The following is a 14,742-nucleotide window of genomic DNA, read 5'->3' on the forward strand; positions in this document are numbered from 1 at the left end:
AAATCCCCCCGCACTTCACCGCCGTCATCCCCTTGCCAATCCGCTCCCCCCTTTTAGCCCTTTTAGATTGAAAATGCATTACTGCATTTCATTACAGTTATTCACCCTCCAATCCAATCCAAATCTTCTTTTTCTGTTTCTCGCCTTGTAGTTGTATCTCTTTCCATGCTATTCATTTTCTTTTTACGCAATCCGTTGTTGCGTTGTTTGTAGTTTTTTTTTTCAAGGACAAAAAAGCATCCATTTCGCAGCTAATACTCAAAAAAAAGATATATCTGCAACTAGAAACTATTTTCAATTATTGATTGTGTAAAGTACAAGTACCATATTTTTTATTGTATGTGCAATGGTAAGTATTTATACGTTGCCCATTACAACGTCTTGGATCGGCTCAATAGCCATGTTGGTATATACATCAAACAAAGCTCGTTGATAAGCAAAGCGCGGAAAGTATCCTCCAGCTCTTGTCTGCTTGTTATTAATGAGCGAGTCGGTGGCACTTGAAATAGATGTTAGAGAATGATCGTTGGCTCTAGAACATGAAAGTATGAACATCAACTTACGGGTCGTTGTATGTGGTCATAATGGATGGGGTTGTAGGATCTTGATACTCAAGACCAAGTGGATCAAAGTTTTCAAGGTCAGCAGCTTCTTTCATATCAACATCGGTAGGGATAGATGTTTTAAGCCATGCAGGAAGCAAATTGTTGCGTTGAGCATTGGCATCCCGTTGTTGGCGTAATGCAGAAGATTTTTTCAAGGTACTGGTTTGTCGAGTGGCAAGAACCGCATGTGCTGGCTTGTTGGATGTAGCCTGATAACGAAATGATGAATACGTGTACCAAATGTAAGGCAAAAGACGATTATAAACAATCTTACCAGTTCTCGAATAAGATCCAATTTCTCTCGTTCTTTCAAAAGCTTTTCTTCTTCCAACTGCCTTCGGTAATCCGCCAACCGCTGCTCTTTTTCCTGCTTCTCAATTTCTTCCTGATACGATGATTTCTTCATTTCATTGACCTGTACCATTCAGACATTAGTGATCTATTTCTGATCCCTCAAAAAAAAAAAGATATAACAGATACGAACCGATCGGGCTTCATTTGCAGCAATGCTGTCCTTGTTTTCTTTCTCATAACGAGCCATTTTTGCTTCTGTCTCTGCCACATCCACTTCATTGATCAAATTAAACGCTGAAATGTGATGATTAGTCTTCGTAGAACGACCAGGTACAAAGGCATTGATTACATTGTACTTACTGATATCTTCGACTTCTTCTAAATAGTCATTATAGGTCCTTAAGCTTGAGAAATCTTCTGGCCGCTTGTTAAATCTAGAACATCCAGCTTGTTTAGTAACCTAGTAGAACAACGTTGACCTGCCAGTAACCATCACTTACATCCGCGACACCTTTTTTCTTATTCGCACTTCCTTTTCAACATTCAAGTCTTCAAAGATTTGTGACATGAACTGATTCTTTCGAAGAGTTTGTAAACATATGGGGCATGGGGCTGGACCAGCGCTGAACAGGCGGTCGATACACGATTCGCACCTGAAAAGAGAAGGTTAGCAGTGGAATCAGCAACAAGAGAAAGCATTCAGCACATTACATTTTGTGAAAGCATGGCGATACCAAGAGCTTCAGGTTAGGTGTCAAGTACTTGTCACTTTTGCATACTGGACATTGAGCGTCTTCTTCCTGCAAATGTGAGCGGGGTAACAGTGAATCACGACATTTCGTCTGTCTAAAACGTGGCCAAAATGAAATTATATCCTACCTGATACGATATGACAGTTGCTGAGCCTTGCCGTATACTTGTACTCGTGTTCTGTTGTGAACGACCAAAGCCATTGGTACGATTGGCGTTTCGTTGCTGAGCGATCATGAGTCAGAATGGAAGCAAGCAACTTCAGAAAAAACTGGCGGTCACAGACGATTTTATAAATTATTGGGCGGACTGAATCACCTGCCATCGATCACCCATTCCTTACTGATCATCCGCCCACCATGTCTATGCTACAAAAGCTCAAGGAAACTACCACTGACTCCATTTTTGTGGAAGACGAGGATTTGGACATGGATGTCGATAACATGGACTTCCCATTGCCTGATGATCTTTCAGCTAGCGGCACTGGTGGCCTAGAAGAAATGATGGCCAAGCTTTCAGCCGGACAAGTTCAGCGACCACCCCCAACGAGCAACACTCGTGATATCGCTGTTGTCAACACACCTCAAGGTGTTCAGCGTGTAGATCCTTCGGTGTACAAAAAGTAAGTTTCATTGATGGCAGATCCAGGCATGTTGCATTTGAGTTTCAGATTTCTAACCGTACCATCTAAATCAAGCTGGGTTTGCGTTTATCCTTGCTACATCGATGCTGACAAGTCCTTAGAACAAGGAAGAAGGATATCGAAAGCCAAAGCTATCACCAAGCCTCACGCTTACCATATAGCAATGGCCGTTCAACAATTAGGAGGGATGTCTGTTGTTTACGAGGTATGATCCAGATGCAACGATCGACTTGTTTAGATAGAGACATAATGAAATAACTCTATTTGAACACAATAGGGAAAGAAGCACCCTGCCGACTGGGCGAATCCGGGCCGAGTGAAGGTTCAATTGAAAAATGGCCAATTTTTCAGTAACCCTAACTATACCTCTCGTAAGTGATTTTCATCTAGGGTCTGTGCTTGAATCAATCCATTAACAACACATGCATATAGGTAAGCAATTGATCCACGCTATTGCTGAACTCATGCCCAAGATTCAAAAGGAGAACGAAATTCCCAAACACATTGTGTCGCCTATGACTACGCTTCGAGAAATTGAAGAGATCGCTAATGAACAAAGACGAGCTCAAGGATTGCCTCCCATTGAAACCACACCTCCACCGGCTGCTCCTACTGCTGGAGCTATTGAAGCGCCCGAGTCTAGCTCGAGCAAACCCAAGAAAGTCAAGAAACCAAAAATGAAGACCATTGTTCGTCGCTAGAAAAACTGACATGATTTATTGTACATAAAGTTAACAGCGCGAAAAGTGCTCTGCCTTTTCGGAGGAAGAGGCTGACAAAAGAAACATCAAAAATGCTCTGCTTTTTTTCGGAGTGCGTGCCATTCCGTTATTTTGCTGTATGAAACCAGGATAGAGCATAAAATTTATTAGCTCTCCCACATAAACCTTGCGTTATCCAAACTCATTGATCAATTCAACATGGCCACGCCATTCAGACTATCCCGTCTAGCTTCTCGCTGTAAGATACTCTCTCTCCGTGAAGTTCACTGGTCATGACCTTCTAACCTGTCCATCCGCTATAGACCCGAGAATACCGACCAGCATGCCCATTTCCCGACTAACAAGGTAATGTGTTGCGACTTAAACTATTCTTCGAACTGGAGCAACTCGATTTTCAGATACACAACAAATTCTAAAACTTATTGCTTTTAGCATGCAATCCTATCACTCGGCAGCCCGTGCGTCCACTTTCGTTGCTGGTCGCAAATATCAAAAGACCCTCTTCGGTCTTATGGCCGCCACTGGTGCAGTGGGTCTGTCATATTCCATCCTGAGTACGGACAAGGTACTACCCTCCGCATTAGCATTGTAGTCATTGGCATAGAGACTAATCAGTAGAGTGTGTTTAGATGACCACGGCTCATTGTGATGCAGTGAATGATGATAAACAAAGAGTAAGTATTTTCGTCGAAAGATAATTCGGAGGGATGTGCAGCTGTCGTGCAATGTGGTGCACAATCCAATGATAAGCAAATTTTCTGACATGATCTTTTTATTTCCGATGTGACAGAAATCGCAAGGTCCTATTACAGACAGCGATCCTATGCGCCTACGCATGGAAGCATTCATCAAGGACCTTCAAAATCGCATTGTGAATGAGATTCAGCAACTCGATGGTCGTGGTGAATTTACGCGCACCACTTGGGAACGTAAAGAGGGCGGTGAAGGTATCACTTGCGTTTTGTCAGAAGGCAAGGTGTTTGAAAAAGCCGGTGTCGGTATTTCCATTGTGTATGGACAACTTCCTAAGGCTGCTGTGGAGCAAATGCGTCACGATCGAGGCAAGGATATTGAAGCTGAAGGATCCGTTCCCTTCTTTGCCGCTGGTATCTCCTTGGTCATGCACCCACACAACCCTAACGCACCCACTGTTCACATGAATTACCGATACTTTGAAATCGAGAACCCTGATGGCACTCCCAAGCTTTCCTGGTTTGGCGGTGGTGCGGACTTGACCCCATCCTATCTCTATGAAGAGGATGCCGTTCATTTCCATCAAACGCTGAAGGATGGTTGCGACAAATTTAATCCTAACTACTACAAGGATTTCAAGCAATGGTGTGATAAGTACTTCTTTATCAAGCATAGAGGTGAAGCTCGAGGAATTGGAGGTATTTTCTTTGACGACTTGGATGATAAGAATAAGGAGAACGTCTTCTCCTTCATCAAAGAGATGGGCAACCGTTTCTTGCCAAGCTATGTTCCCATCATCGAAAAGCGCAAGAACATGCGATACACCGATGAAATGAAGGAATGGCAACAAATTCGACGTGGTCGATATGTAGAGTAAGTGACTGACTGGTCAAGTGCTTGTTGAAACCTGCATCAGTAGTAACCCCCGTCTGTCTACCACATTATAGGTTCAACCTTGTTCAGGACAGAGGTACCAAGTAAGTGTTTCATCTTGCATTACATTTGCCTCGTATCGCTCTTTCTTTCTTACAATGACTTTGCCCTTGTTTAGGTTTGGTTTGAATACGCCAGGCGCTAGAATTGAAGCTATTTTGATGACTATGCCTTTGACGGCACGTTGGGAATACATGCATGAGCCAGCTCTCAAGAGCCGTGAAGCTGATCTCATTGAAGTTCTCAAGGTTCCTAGAGATTGGATCCCACTTGTTTAAAAAAAAACCACCTATTGGTTTTTGATATTTCCCGTTGGTGATCTTTGATAGATCTTATATTACATAAAAAGTTCTTTTTATATTCGCTTGATCAATACAACAGCGAACATCGTATGAAAATGTGTGCAGTCAAAAAAGATTTTCAAATTAGCTCTATAAAATTTTAATTATTTGACAATGCCGTTCCTTGGCTCTATGGTAATGCTTCGTTTATGATACAGGTTCGATGGTAAAGCGAGGGCTCATTGGGTCAATGTCTTTTACGCGCACCTTCAAAGACTCTCCTATTTCAAAAGACCGCTCAACAGAAGGATCCATTCTACCATTGGTTCCCAGGCTAGGGATGAATGCGCTGGCAGGGAGTATTCGGCCGCTTACATTCTGAGCTTCGTTGCTGATGATACAATCCCATGTCTCGGTGGCTAATGACCCTTGAGCTTGTCTTCGCCTTAATGACTCTGCTATCCACCAGTCTGTAGCCTTGGCGCCAAGTCTATTCAATTGCTTTTCTCGCATGTCGACGCGAACCCCCATGGTCTTCAAAAAATCTTCCGAAAATGGTAAGGGTGCGTTCAGCATAGACGCCTTGAGCTGCCAATGAGCAACCATATCCAGATACCGGCGAAGAGGAGACGTGACCTTGGCATATCCGCCTGAAATTCCCATCATCCAATGAGCACTTCCTGGTTGCGTGGTGACGCTACCAGGTGACATGAACCGCAGTATCCGAAATGCATCCTTTAGAGCAATGGATCCATTACTAGGATCCCGCTGGGAAAGTACAGAGTCGATCAGGTCTTGCTCGTCAGTGGAAAGTAAGTCTCGGTTGGGTGGTGCTTGCGTACGGTATACCATAGGGATTCCACGCTCCTCACAAACTGAGCTGGCAATACGTCCGGCCATAATCATAAACTCGGTCACCAAAGCTCGAGATGGAGATTGGCCACCGCCCATGCGCACAGTTAAATTAATATCTGGTGCGTGCTGCTGAAAGTTGGGTTTGCTAAACTTCAGAGACGGCAAGTCGATTGGGTAAGGCGTCAAATGAATACTTGATTCCGGGCGATCAAAATTCACCGCTCCATGAGCAATACGCTGCTTTAGATGTTGCTGACTGATAGTTACTAAACTTGACAACGCAGTCATGTCGTCCGACAACTTCGATCCTTGCAACATTGAATCCACTTGGTCATATGATAACTTGCATATACGTCGGACCCATCCAGGCCGTATCATGCTATCGATTATATTCCCATCGTTGTCAATCTTGGCACTGAATGACATGGTATACTGACCGGCTGATGCATCTGGTGATGAAGATACCAAACTGAATTTCCGTGAAGACAAGTTTTCCGGTAAGAGAGGGAAATGTCGCTCTGGCAAGTATAACGTTTGAACGCGACGTGCCATGACCATCGCTAATTCTTGGCGGGGATGTATGTAGGCGGAGGGATCTGCTACATGGATATGAACCCAAGAATGGTCTGAATATTTCTCCACAGAGATGCCATCATCAATTTCCTTGGCTGAAGGGTCATCGATGGTATATACTGTCAAGTTTCCAAAATCGTGCCTTATTCCGTCGCATATATCGTTTGGATAAGGCTCATGGGGACCCAGTGATCCAGTGCTGCTGTGAGTCGAGCCTAGTGAGTGCTTCTCAATGGTTTTCTCATCTCTACGCATTACCTTTTCAATCTCTTGGGCTTTCGCAGACCAAAAATGCTCCACAGATATGGGCGCCTCCTCTAGAAGAGTCATGTTGTCCCAAGGTTGCCACATTCCAATATCACGAAGAAATTGAGCAGCAACATCTTTCTCAATATGGGTTTTTTCATAGCATTTCAACGCCTTGAGGATGGCTGGAGCAAAAATCTCATGAGGTGTGAGAAGTGCAAACTTCTGGTTGGTAACCCACTCGACAATGAAATCGACGTATTTCTTATCGTTTGCTGAAAATGTAGGAAACTGCTGCTTCTCGTTTCCAACATCCACAATACCAGTAACTGAATCTCTATGCTGGATTGAGAAATGTACAGCTTTCCTGCAGCGATCAAGGAACCCCTTATAGTTTTCATCCAAACTTCGGATAGATGATATTATCCATTCCAAATTCTTAGCTTCGTCTGGTGCTCGAAGAATGAATGAACCACAGTCGCTTACATTCGGTGCGGCTGTAAAGTGTACATTATCTTGAGTGACATACATATGGGTAGCATACATTTGTTCATCAGTCGGTCTATCTGTATTGAAGACGAACTTCGCCATTTCGTCCAACCGAGCTGTTGATTCATTATTGGCACCACCAGCGTCGATAAAGTGCTGATATAGTTCTCCAAACTGAGCTAGTCGCGTTGCTTGTTGAAACTTGATATGGTCTTCAAACTTTTTGGCGATTTTTCGAAAATCGGCAATTGGTGGATCATCTATGCGGACTCCGTCGCGAGCAAAAGCAATTTTTTCCTTCATTGTCTTCTGGATGTGAGGGAGGTCAAGAAAATTTGGAAGGAAGAATGGTATATTGTCGCTGCTGAATTCGAATACTCTGCCAGATCGCGTCACTAATTCTATCATCTGCAGACCGCCTTTAATGGGTCTTTGGGACACAACTATTCCTGAATATGTCCTTCCGTTCCTAATAGAAGCAGTGGTAGTTCAGTATCTGCGGTGCATGCTCGATGTGCTATCGAATTTAAGTTACCTGTGAGCTTCTGCCCAGTCACCAAGTCCTATCTTCGCCAATGGAGCTCCACTAAGCAATTTCAGTTCCTCCGAAGCAAATTCGAGTTCAGGGTCGAATTTCATCAAATGATACGTGTCCTCTTGCTTATTGTTTCGTTCAGAAAGAGGTGCTTTTTTCTGCGGTGCCTCTCGCTCTACAGCTTGTTTGGAACTAATGCTTGCAGTTCTAAATTGTGCTGCGCCATGTGTGGTAATTACTTTCGAAAGGCTTCTATAGCGTGGTGTGGTTCCTAGCCACCATGTTTTTGACCTTGCGCACTGCGATAGCATGGTGCCTTCAGTTAAATGGCGACCTGGTACGAAAGTTGCAACCAAAAAATTCAAGGAAAGTGTGACGGCCTTTATTACCTTTTAGAAGGGGTGCACTGGGATGATTTCAATGACCGAATGCATTAGGCATCATTGTTGGTGAGACTCAAATCAACTCGTGTTGTTACGTGGCCTATATTGGACTTTACGTTCAAAGTGAGTTCCGTTTAAATATACAAAGACGTTGCTAATGATTCTTGAAGAGAATAAATATACGGACAGAAATGCGTCCGTTGTTGAGTTTTGTACCGCTTGAAGTAGTGGTAACCTTAGCCAAAATGTAGATATTTTTGCAGCCATCAGTCAAGGTAGAGAGCCATCATATCAATGTGTTCACATTATTCGAATCAGAACGTGATGCTTTCAGTTTGGTTGATTTCCTTCAGTGTGCTACTTCATAAAGTCATTTGAGCGCTATTGGTAAACTTGCATGGACTAATTTCTTTGTTTGGGGCCAAAATTGACTCTCTGGCTTCCAATATGATAACCACACTAGGCGTTCACAGCAACATGGTATACCACGTTACATTTCACGAAGTCAAGCCGTCAGATACGACATACTAACTATATGTGCTCTTGCTTAACAGCTCGGAAAGACAGCTTTGATTGTAGTCGATGTTCAAAATGACTTTATGGAAACGGGATCGCTTCCGGTTCCTTCGGCGTCCGAGATCTTGCCTGTAGTCAATCAGCTTATAAATGGCATCAAAGACCGCGGAGGGCTTGTGGTCGCCACTAAGGTTGAAACTTGCTGAATAGCATTATATAATATTCATATGTAGTTCATGTATTCACAACTTTATTCCCTCGAGCAGGACTGGCATCCACCAAATCATATCAGCTTCGCGTCCAACACACCAAATGGTAAAGTCTTCGAGACGAAGACGATGGAGTATGAAGGGGAAACGTTTGCGCAGCAACTTTGGCCAGATCACTGTGTGGTAAGTCTAGGCAGCAGTACAGTTTGACCGGACATAAAACTTTTCTCTAACCAATGGTCTTTCACCAGCAAAACAGCAAAGGAGCGGAATTCACAGACGGGCTGGAGACGACCAAGTTTGACATCACTGTTCTAAAGGTAATGTATGCAAACCAGTTGACATAGAATAAAGGCTGTATTTAACGCTATAAACATAATAGGGCTCCAACCAAAACGTCGACTCTTACAGTGGATTCGCCGACAACAAGTACTTTGAAATTACGGAGCTAGCAAAGCATTTATTTACAAGGCAAATTGAAACTGTTATCGTAGTTGGCTTAGCAGCGGATTATTGCGTCAAAGAAACTGCATTGGATGCCCGTAAATTTGGGTTCCGGACCATCTTAGTAAAAGAAGGAACCAGAGGTGTTGTTCCAGACAATTTCGACAGCTGTATGGATGATTTACGTTCAAAGGGTGTTCAAGTTACTAGCATCCAAGACCAAGAATTCACCACCGAATTCCTATTTTAATACCCCTTGACTACGTCAGTCCTCGTCCGCTAGTTCGTCTACTTCACCATCAGAATGTTCTATTCCATTATCTTCGTATTCTTCTTCCTCTTCTTCCTCGTCGTCTCCGAATACATCTTCATATTCTTCAATTCCGTCCAATTCCAAGTCGTCTTCAAAGTCTATAATGCATTTGTTAATAAGCAAACCATAAGCCGAAAGTTTCAGAGCCATTTGTCAGCTACTAGAAATAATGGATGCACATGTTACCTTGAGCTTTTTGGAGATTGCGCATAAGTTCATCGACCTGAAATGCCGTATCTGTTAATGTGCTGCAATTAAGTCCCGTTGGCATGTTCGTACACTTACCCGAGCTGAGACGTCTGGTCCTGCAGACGCCGCCTCTGCAACTGTGGCATTCTCATCTATATCCATAGCACTGCTTTCAGCATTAGCATTTTCTTCAGCACGTAAGTCCTCCTTGAGCGCGGCTTCAAAGTCCACGCCTGTTTCCCTCATAGTTGGTAGGTTTTGGCCGTCTATCGCAGCATTGTATGCCGCTTTCATGAATTTTCGTAGTTCCTTGTATACTGTGGGATAAATCCATCCGCTCTCTTTCTGTTGAGAGATTTTGTATTAGTAACCACATCTCGGCCGTATTAAACCCATGCCAATGTACGTACTGTACAGGTCTCTTTCCGATATCTTGGATCTTGTATGACTTTACGAAATTCAGGTATCAATATATCACACAACATATAGTTGTTTTGTCCTTCAGGTTTTATAACACCATCCCACTGGTGATTCATAGCTGGAATATCACTTAAAGGCAGCGTCTTAGCATGGATGTGACGTGACAAAAGTTCTGAGCAGACGATGAGATGTACTTACTCTTGATGGGAGTGCTCCTTTGATCCCACTTCGTTCGAGTCTAACGGTTTTCGCTTTGCCCGAGAGGTCGCTGGTGCTTTTGCTTTGAGATATCCTCGCTGGTCAAGAAGCTGGTACCTATAGAGTACTGAGTCAGCTGTAAAGTGAGCGATAGTATCAAAAAGAAATTTCTCACTTACTGGTATGTTTCGGGGTGCTTGTTTGGGTCATAGCCATATCGGATCCAAGTATCTCTCCAAGGGCCACTGGAAACGTTGTATCCTATACCAGGCAAGACGCTAAAGAGAACTATTAGCTTGTTGTTGAACAGAATGATCATGCAGTATATTGTTAACACCAACCGAGACAGGTATTTATGAGTGGAAGGTGGCAGCATAGCTCTCAGAGCGAACCTCGTCCATATCGGGCGTTCTTGAAAGAGCTAAATGGACAAGCACGTCAGCATGAAATGCCTCACAATAGCTACTATCACCTAGACCTACTCACCTCTTGCACGCGAGATAATATCTGCATCGCTTCGCCTTCAAGCGGTCGAAAGTTATTCGGGGGCTTGTCTGGAATGACCTTTGCTTCCCAGGGTATGATGTAGTGAGTTTCTTTTCGCTGTTTGTATCTGTTGACCAATTTGACCGCCACCTGTATATCTTTATGTCAATACATATATGGTTGACCGCACCACTGCGTCCGATACTTACAGATCCATCCGGTTGCCGAATTTTCACCTTAACAACAGCTGGGTTTTGCTGATAGCTGATAATAATGATAGGTAAGTATGCCATGCATTGATATTTCAAAAACCAGTAATCCCATACCTGTAGTCAAATGGCATTTCTTGCTTGGTGAACAGTGGTGGTGGGACTAGCTCGAGGTTTTCATAGTCATTTTCAGCAGGAACAAAATCCATCATCTTGTTTACTGTAGTATCATTTAATTTAATATCATCACAGTAATATCTTCCATGTGACCATTATTTCACCTACCATCACACTCCATCACCGCTTTCTTCACCTGCGATACGCGGTTTTCTGGTGCTACCAAATACTGGAAATCCGCCATTGCTATTCGGAGAGCATCAGGGCATGAGCATACAGGTCATTGCTGCATTATCAGTACTCGTATTTACCTCGAAAACGGCAAGTTTTGGTTATATAGCCTACTACTTCGGCTTTATGGTCTCCGATCTGTTCGTCTGGATTGTTCGCGTTGACCTGTCGCGTCACTTTGAGTAATAAATTTTTGGTATTCATCACGTTGCCGGGAATGCCGTGGGCGAAGGGATCCTTGGGGCGAAATTTGAGTTCGATTTCTGGTTCCTTGTTGTTCATTCTCTATAGAACGCAGAGGAAGGGTGAACATGACGGCATAGGGATATGGCACGGGTGGATGGTTTTCGCCTCACCTTTTCCAGCAATTGGATTCCACCGAGATTTTCAAACGCTCTGTCATGGTTTTGCACCCTTCCAGGGTATTCAACGTTGACAAATTCCGTGTTTGGGATGCGATGCTTGGGAGCGGGCTCACCGGTCATTGTGCTGAAAATAAGCAGGAGCAATTGAGCTTCCCCGAAATTCCAAGTCACCGAATGTCAGTTGCTCACAGAGTGAAATGAAACGAAGTCACATGTGGGTTTCCAACCTGACCTTTCTTCTTGAACCTCACCAATATGAAAGACCATACTGTGCAAATTCACTCAGCCGACAGTGTTGAAGAATCAACCGCACGTTCACCTCTCATTGATTCCTCTACCAAATCGTACTCTGCTGTGGAAACTCTTGAGAATGGTGCCACCATAACGAGTGCAGCACGAACTGACGACGAAGAGCAAGAGGCTGTCAAAGTGGTTGAGCGCCGCACTTGGACATGGCGCTCACAATCGTATAAGCGATCGCTGGCATCGCTCCTTGTGCTCTTGATAATATTCACTGGTCTTCAGTACCTCGTACTGAAGTTAAATTTACCCGCCCCAAACGAGTAGGTAGCTGCTTTGTTACAGAATTCGTCGAATGCTAATATTACTGACTGCTTTGTTACAATAGCGAGGACAAAGACGCCTGGAAGCTCCCTCGTAACTTGGAAGACCTTCGAAAGCTCAATGCGGTATTAGCAATCTATATCGGGGAGCATTATTGGAATGTGTACTTTGCGTTTTTCAGCACATACATTTAGTAAGGACCTCAACTGCTGTGTGCTGAAGCACTCCTTCATTGAATTAACATCGCCCTTCAGCCTTCAGAGCTTTTCAATCCCGGGAAGCATGTGGCTCTCAATATTGGGAGGCACCTTGTTCGAGTTTTGGTTTACTCTATTTACTGTTTGTCTTGTAAGTCAGATTATTGCTACCATGTGGGTGGTGCTTTGGATGCTAACTGGCTGTATTTTTTACAGTGCTCCGCAATTGGTGCCACGATAGCTTATTTCATTTCAGCAAGTCTAGCTTCGGTTTTCGTCATTCGCAACTTCGGCGAACGGTTTGCTAAATGGAATGAACAAGTAAGTTGACGTATGCTTTGTTTTCGATACTCCGCAATTGGATTTTAACAACAGCTTGCCGATAGCTTGTTCAACATAGAAAGCACATGTTTAATTACATGGTTGTTCTCAGGATTTCACCATTACCACCTAACTGGGTAGCCAATCTGGGTGCTCCGCACTTGGATGTACCTGTTGGAGCATTCTTCTGGGGAACCTTCTTCGGTAAGTTTTACATTTCATTCACCACCTTTGACGCTGTAAGACCATAAATCTCTTGGCACTAAATTTTCCCGCTTCATAGGTGTGGCTGGTCCATCTTTCATCCACGTACAAGCTGGTGCTGCACTGGATCGATTATCGTCCTCTGATGAACTCCAAATCTTCACTCCACTCAACATTATCTGCCTCATTGCTGTTGCAGTGGTTGCGTTAATTCCTGTCGCTGTTAGACGCCGCTGGAATATGTAAGAATATGTAAAATAAAAAATACAGAAGCTTTTTATCATATATTTCACGTAATTTATCTGCTCAAACCAAATAGAATAGTGGATTAGTTATATAAAATTTGGATGTACATCTATGAAGCTTCTAATTTAACGCTTAGATGGAGCAAGGCCGATTCTGGCGATGGTGTTGACTCCATAATCGAACACAGCGTAATAGCTCTTTAAAAAGGTATCGCCGAGGATGGTGAATTCACTAGTTGTTCCTGCAACTCCAGAATTACAATAACCATCGCCGACCTCTTCTCTAACGATATCAGCAACATTAATAGGGAATGGCAAACCGTTCAATGTAAAGGTTATTTGCTCAGTAGACTGAGACAAGTTGCATGGAATGGTGTAGCCAGCGGTGCTGTTGAAGCGAGTCCCTGGGATTTCGCTATAGATATCTTGTGTGAGGTTCATTGGTAGAATGATGAGGGTAGTTCCGGTATCGACAATGGTTGAGGAACCTTTATAATCGAATGTCTTTTGGTTGATGCCGATAGAGGACATGTTGAGCTGCCAGTATTTCTTGACAGGAACAGTAAGATACTGTATTTCCCCAGTATAATGGGCTGAATTAATACCGCCAATGGTCTATGGGAATGCATGGTAAGTTTAAAGGGACGAGTTATCATCATACTTGGCTTGACTTCAAACAACTTACCAGTTCGCCACCTCCGCCTTCTCGTGCACGGCCAAGCCAAATTCCAATGACGGCATCATCGATCACGCCCTGTTTCTGCATCTGAACAACCGGTGCCATCAATGCACCAGTGTAGCTGAGAGACGGAAACCCTAATCCAAAAATGCCATCGGTGATATTGCTGGTTGCAAAAGTCCCCGTGACATTTTCTGCTAAACCTAAAGTTTGGTTCATAGTATACAAACCGCCGAGGGTAAAGGCATCCTCAGCGGTAAGGCCCGATACAGCGGAACCATCTGCGTATTGCAGTTTCCAAGGGAACCCATCGAGTTGGAAGGTTGTTGACTGGTTAGTGTCGAATTTTTGGCTTGGACGACAGCTACTGCAATTTTCGGTTCCAATCCATACGTCGGAAGATCCTGTATCAAAGTCCATGATGAAGTCTTGAGGTGGAGTACCAATGCCAATTGTGCCAACGTACTACAATACAACAGGTATAAGAAAATGTGCTTCACAATTGGGAAAAAACTTTCGTCGAAAGTGTCACTTACATCCACATCATAAAAATTGTCAGTATACTCAATTGTGCCGGTTTTATCAGCATCACCTCTTTTTTGCAGAGTTCCTTCCAAACCATACTTCTGCATTAGCTTGTGGTATCGAGCCGGTGTACTGAGAACCTTTCCATTCTTTGGCGAAAGTGGAATTCTAGTGGAGATGACACGAAAGTCAGATGTGCATCATGAACATGGTGTCAATAGTACGTTTACATACGGTATGTAGGCAGTGACTGAACCTATGGAACCAAGAGCACAAAGACTGAACAGAATAGGTACAAATTTCATTGT

The 14,742-nt window shown here is 43.6% G+C and overlaps 8 protein-coding genes across 8 annotated transcripts; 4 read left to right on the forward strand and 4 right to left on the reverse strand.

Moving 5' to 3' along the window:
• Positions 1-531: 531 nt before the first annotated feature.
• On the reverse strand, positions 532-2,212 carry K450DRAFT_244458 (uncharacterized protein). Its single transcript, XM_051589584.1, has 7 exons — positions 1,779-2,212; positions 1,611-1,699; positions 1,400-1,552; positions 1,260-1,333; positions 1,090-1,193; positions 880-1,020; positions 532-814 (listed from the first exon to the last, which is right to left on the reverse strand). Exons 1-7 carry the CDS (start codon positions 1,884-1,886, stop codon positions 560-562), a joined length of 924 nt encoding a protein of 307 aa, XP_051443990.1. The 5' UTR covers positions 1,887-2,212; the 3' UTR covers positions 532-559.
• Positions 1,880-3,165, forward strand: K450DRAFT_244461 (uncharacterized protein). Its single transcript, XM_051589585.1, has 4 exons — positions 1,880-2,271; positions 2,347-2,497; positions 2,570-2,663; positions 2,725-3,165. The coding sequence occupies exons 1-4, from the start codon at positions 2,009-2,011 to the stop codon at positions 2,991-2,993; spliced, it is 777 nt and encodes a 258-aa protein (XP_051443991.1). The 5' UTR covers positions 1,880-2,008; the 3' UTR covers positions 2,994-3,165.
• Positions 3,158-5,052, forward strand: K450DRAFT_244468 (uncharacterized protein). Its single transcript, XM_051589586.1, has 7 exons — positions 3,158-3,252; positions 3,317-3,359; positions 3,447-3,579; positions 3,644-3,688; positions 3,805-4,580; positions 4,655-4,684; positions 4,759-5,052. The coding sequence occupies exons 1-7, from the start codon at positions 3,213-3,215 to the stop codon at positions 4,916-4,918; spliced, it is 1,227 nt and encodes a 408-aa protein (XP_051443992.1). The 5' UTR covers positions 3,158-3,212; the 3' UTR covers positions 4,919-5,052.
• A 1-nt stretch (position 5,053) lies between these two features.
• K450DRAFT_244477 (uncharacterized protein) lies at positions 5,054-7,587 on the reverse strand. The gene has a single exon (XM_051589587.1). The coding sequence runs from the start codon at positions 7,490-7,492 to the stop codon at positions 5,129-5,131; it is 2,364 nt and encodes a 787-aa protein (XP_051443993.1). The 5' UTR covers positions 7,493-7,587; the 3' UTR covers positions 5,054-5,128.
• Positions 7,588-8,421: 834 nt separating this feature from the next.
• K450DRAFT_244481 (uncharacterized protein) lies at positions 8,422-9,586 on the forward strand. The gene is made up of 5 exons (XM_051589588.1): positions 8,422-8,482; positions 8,557-8,709; positions 8,785-8,910; positions 8,979-9,047; positions 9,110-9,586. Exons 1-5 carry the CDS (start codon positions 8,450-8,452, stop codon positions 9,419-9,421), a joined length of 693 nt encoding a protein of 230 aa, XP_051443994.1. The 5' UTR covers positions 8,422-8,449; the 3' UTR covers positions 9,422-9,586.
• K450DRAFT_244485 (uncharacterized protein) lies at positions 9,276-9,711 on the forward strand. Its single transcript, XM_051589589.1, has one exon. The coding sequence runs from the start codon at positions 9,476-9,478 to the stop codon at positions 9,695-9,697; it is 222 nt and encodes a 73-aa protein (XP_051443995.1). The 5' UTR covers positions 9,276-9,475; the 3' UTR covers positions 9,698-9,711.
• On the reverse strand, positions 9,356-12,120 carry K450DRAFT_244489 (uncharacterized protein). Its single transcript, XM_051589590.1, has 12 exons — positions 11,691-12,120; positions 11,415-11,619; positions 11,272-11,349; positions 11,104-11,206; positions 10,987-11,041; positions 10,778-10,927; positions 10,633-10,712; positions 10,471-10,569; positions 10,292-10,408; positions 10,084-10,222; positions 9,671-10,018; positions 9,356-9,582 (listed from the first exon to the last, which is right to left on the reverse strand). The coding sequence occupies exons 1-11, from the start codon at positions 11,817-11,819 to the stop codon at positions 9,725-9,727; spliced, it is 1,449 nt and encodes a 482-aa protein (XP_051443996.1). The 5' UTR covers positions 11,820-12,120; the 3' UTR covers positions 9,356-9,582; positions 9,671-9,724.
• A 944-nt stretch (positions 12,121-13,064) lies between these two features.
• K450DRAFT_244497 (uncharacterized protein) lies at positions 13,065-14,734 on the reverse strand. The gene is made up of 3 exons (XM_051589591.1): positions 14,446-14,734; positions 13,916-14,374; positions 13,065-13,845 (listed from the first exon to the last, which is right to left on the reverse strand). Exons 1-3 carry the CDS (start codon positions 14,539-14,541, stop codon positions 13,357-13,359), a joined length of 1,044 nt encoding a protein of 347 aa, XP_051443997.1. The 5' UTR covers positions 14,542-14,734; the 3' UTR covers positions 13,065-13,356.
• Between the last annotated feature and the right edge of the window lie 8 nt (positions 14,735-14,742).

This window comes from Umbelopsis ramanniana, assembly GCF_025399195.1.
Source record: "Umbelopsis ramanniana AG unplaced genomic scaffold K450scaffold_33, whole genome shotgun sequence".
Classification (NCBI taxonomy): domain Eukaryota; kingdom Fungi; phylum Mucoromycota; class Umbelopsidomycetes; order Umbelopsidales; family Umbelopsidaceae; genus Umbelopsis; species Umbelopsis ramanniana.

What these genes read in the sequence shown, in the direction of transcription:
- K450DRAFT_244458 (XM_051589584.1), bottom strand. Translation starts at nt 1,886, where the DNA reads ATGATCGCTCAGCAACGAAACGCCAATCGTACCAATGGCTTTGGTCGT. An exon ending in AGAAGAAGTCGAAGATATCA is followed by an intron (nt 1,194 to 1,259) that starts GTAAGTACAATG and finishes ATCACATTTCAG; the next exon opens with CGTTTAATTTGATCAATGAA. An exon ending in TGGATCTTATTCGAGAACTG is followed by an intron (nt 815 to 879) that starts GTAAGATTGTTT and finishes TTTCGTTATCAG; the next exon opens with GCTACATCCAACAAGCCAGC.
- K450DRAFT_244461 (XM_051589585.1), top strand. Translation starts at nt 2,009, where the DNA reads ATGTCTATGCTACAAAAGCTCAAGGAAACTACCACTGACTCCATTTTT. An exon ending in GGATGTCTGTTGTTTACGAG is followed by an intron (nt 2,498 to 2,569) that starts GTATGATCCAGA and finishes TGAACACAATAG; the next exon opens with GGAAAGAAGCACCCTGCCGA. An exon ending in TAACCCTAACTATACCTCTC is followed by an intron (nt 2,664 to 2,724) that starts GTAAGTGATTTT and finishes ACATGCATATAG; the next exon opens with GTAAGCAATTGATCCACGCT.
- K450DRAFT_244468 (XM_051589586.1), top strand. Translation starts at nt 3,213, where the DNA reads ATGGCCACGCCATTCAGACTATCCCGTCTAGCTTCTCGCT. An exon ending in CCCATTTCCCGACTAACAAG is followed by an intron (nt 3,360 to 3,446) that starts GTAATGTGTTGC and finishes TATTGCTTTTAG; the next exon opens with CATGCAATCCTATCACTCGG. An exon ending in CGACGTGGTCGATATGTAGA is followed by an intron (nt 4,581 to 4,654) that starts GTAAGTGACTGA and finishes ACCACATTATAG; the next exon opens with GTTCAACCTTGTTCAGGACA.
- K450DRAFT_244477 (XM_051589587.1), bottom strand. Translation starts at nt 7,492, where the DNA reads ATGATAGAATTAGTGACGCGATCTGGCAGAGTATTCGAATTCAGCAGC.
- K450DRAFT_244481 (XM_051589588.1), top strand. Translation starts at nt 8,450, where the DNA reads ATGATAACCACACTAGGCGTTCACAGCAACATG. An exon ending in GGCTTGTGGTCGCCACTAAG is followed by an intron (nt 8,710 to 8,784) that starts GTTGAAACTTGC and finishes TCCCTCGAGCAG; the next exon opens with GACTGGCATCCACCAAATCA. An exon ending in TTTGGCCAGATCACTGTGTG is followed by an intron (nt 8,911 to 8,978) that starts GTAAGTCTAGGC and finishes GTCTTTCACCAG; the next exon opens with CAAAACAGCAAAGGAGCGGA.
- K450DRAFT_244485 (XM_051589589.1), top strand. Translation starts at nt 9,476, where the DNA reads ATGTTCTATTCCATTATCTTCGTATTCTTCTTCCTCTTCTTCCTCGTC.
- K450DRAFT_244489 (XM_051589590.1), bottom strand. Translation starts at nt 11,819, where the DNA reads ATGACCGGTGAGCCCGCTCCCAAGCATCGCATCCCAAACACGGAATTT. An exon ending in GAATCCAATTGCTGGAAAAG is followed by an intron (nt 11,620 to 11,690) that starts GTGAGGCGAAAA and finishes TGCGTTCTATAG; the next exon opens with AGAATGAACAACAAGGAACC. An exon ending in AAGCACCCCGAAACATACCA is followed by an intron (nt 10,409 to 10,470) that starts GTAAGTGAGAAA and finishes AGTACTCTATAG; the next exon opens with GTACCAGCTTCTTGACCAGC.
- K450DRAFT_244497 (XM_051589591.1), bottom strand. Translation starts at nt 14,541, where the DNA reads ATGCAGAAGTATGGTTTGGAAGGAACTCTGCAAAAAAGAGGTGATGCT. An exon ending in ACAATTTTTATGATGTGGAT is followed by an intron (nt 14,375 to 14,445) that starts GTAAGTGACACT and finishes GTTGTATTGTAG; the next exon opens with TACGTTGGCACAATTGGCAT. An exon ending in AAGGCGGAGGTGGCGAACTG is followed by an intron (nt 13,846 to 13,915) that starts GTAAGTTGTTTG and finishes GCATTCCCATAG; the next exon opens with ACCATTGGCGGTATTAATTC.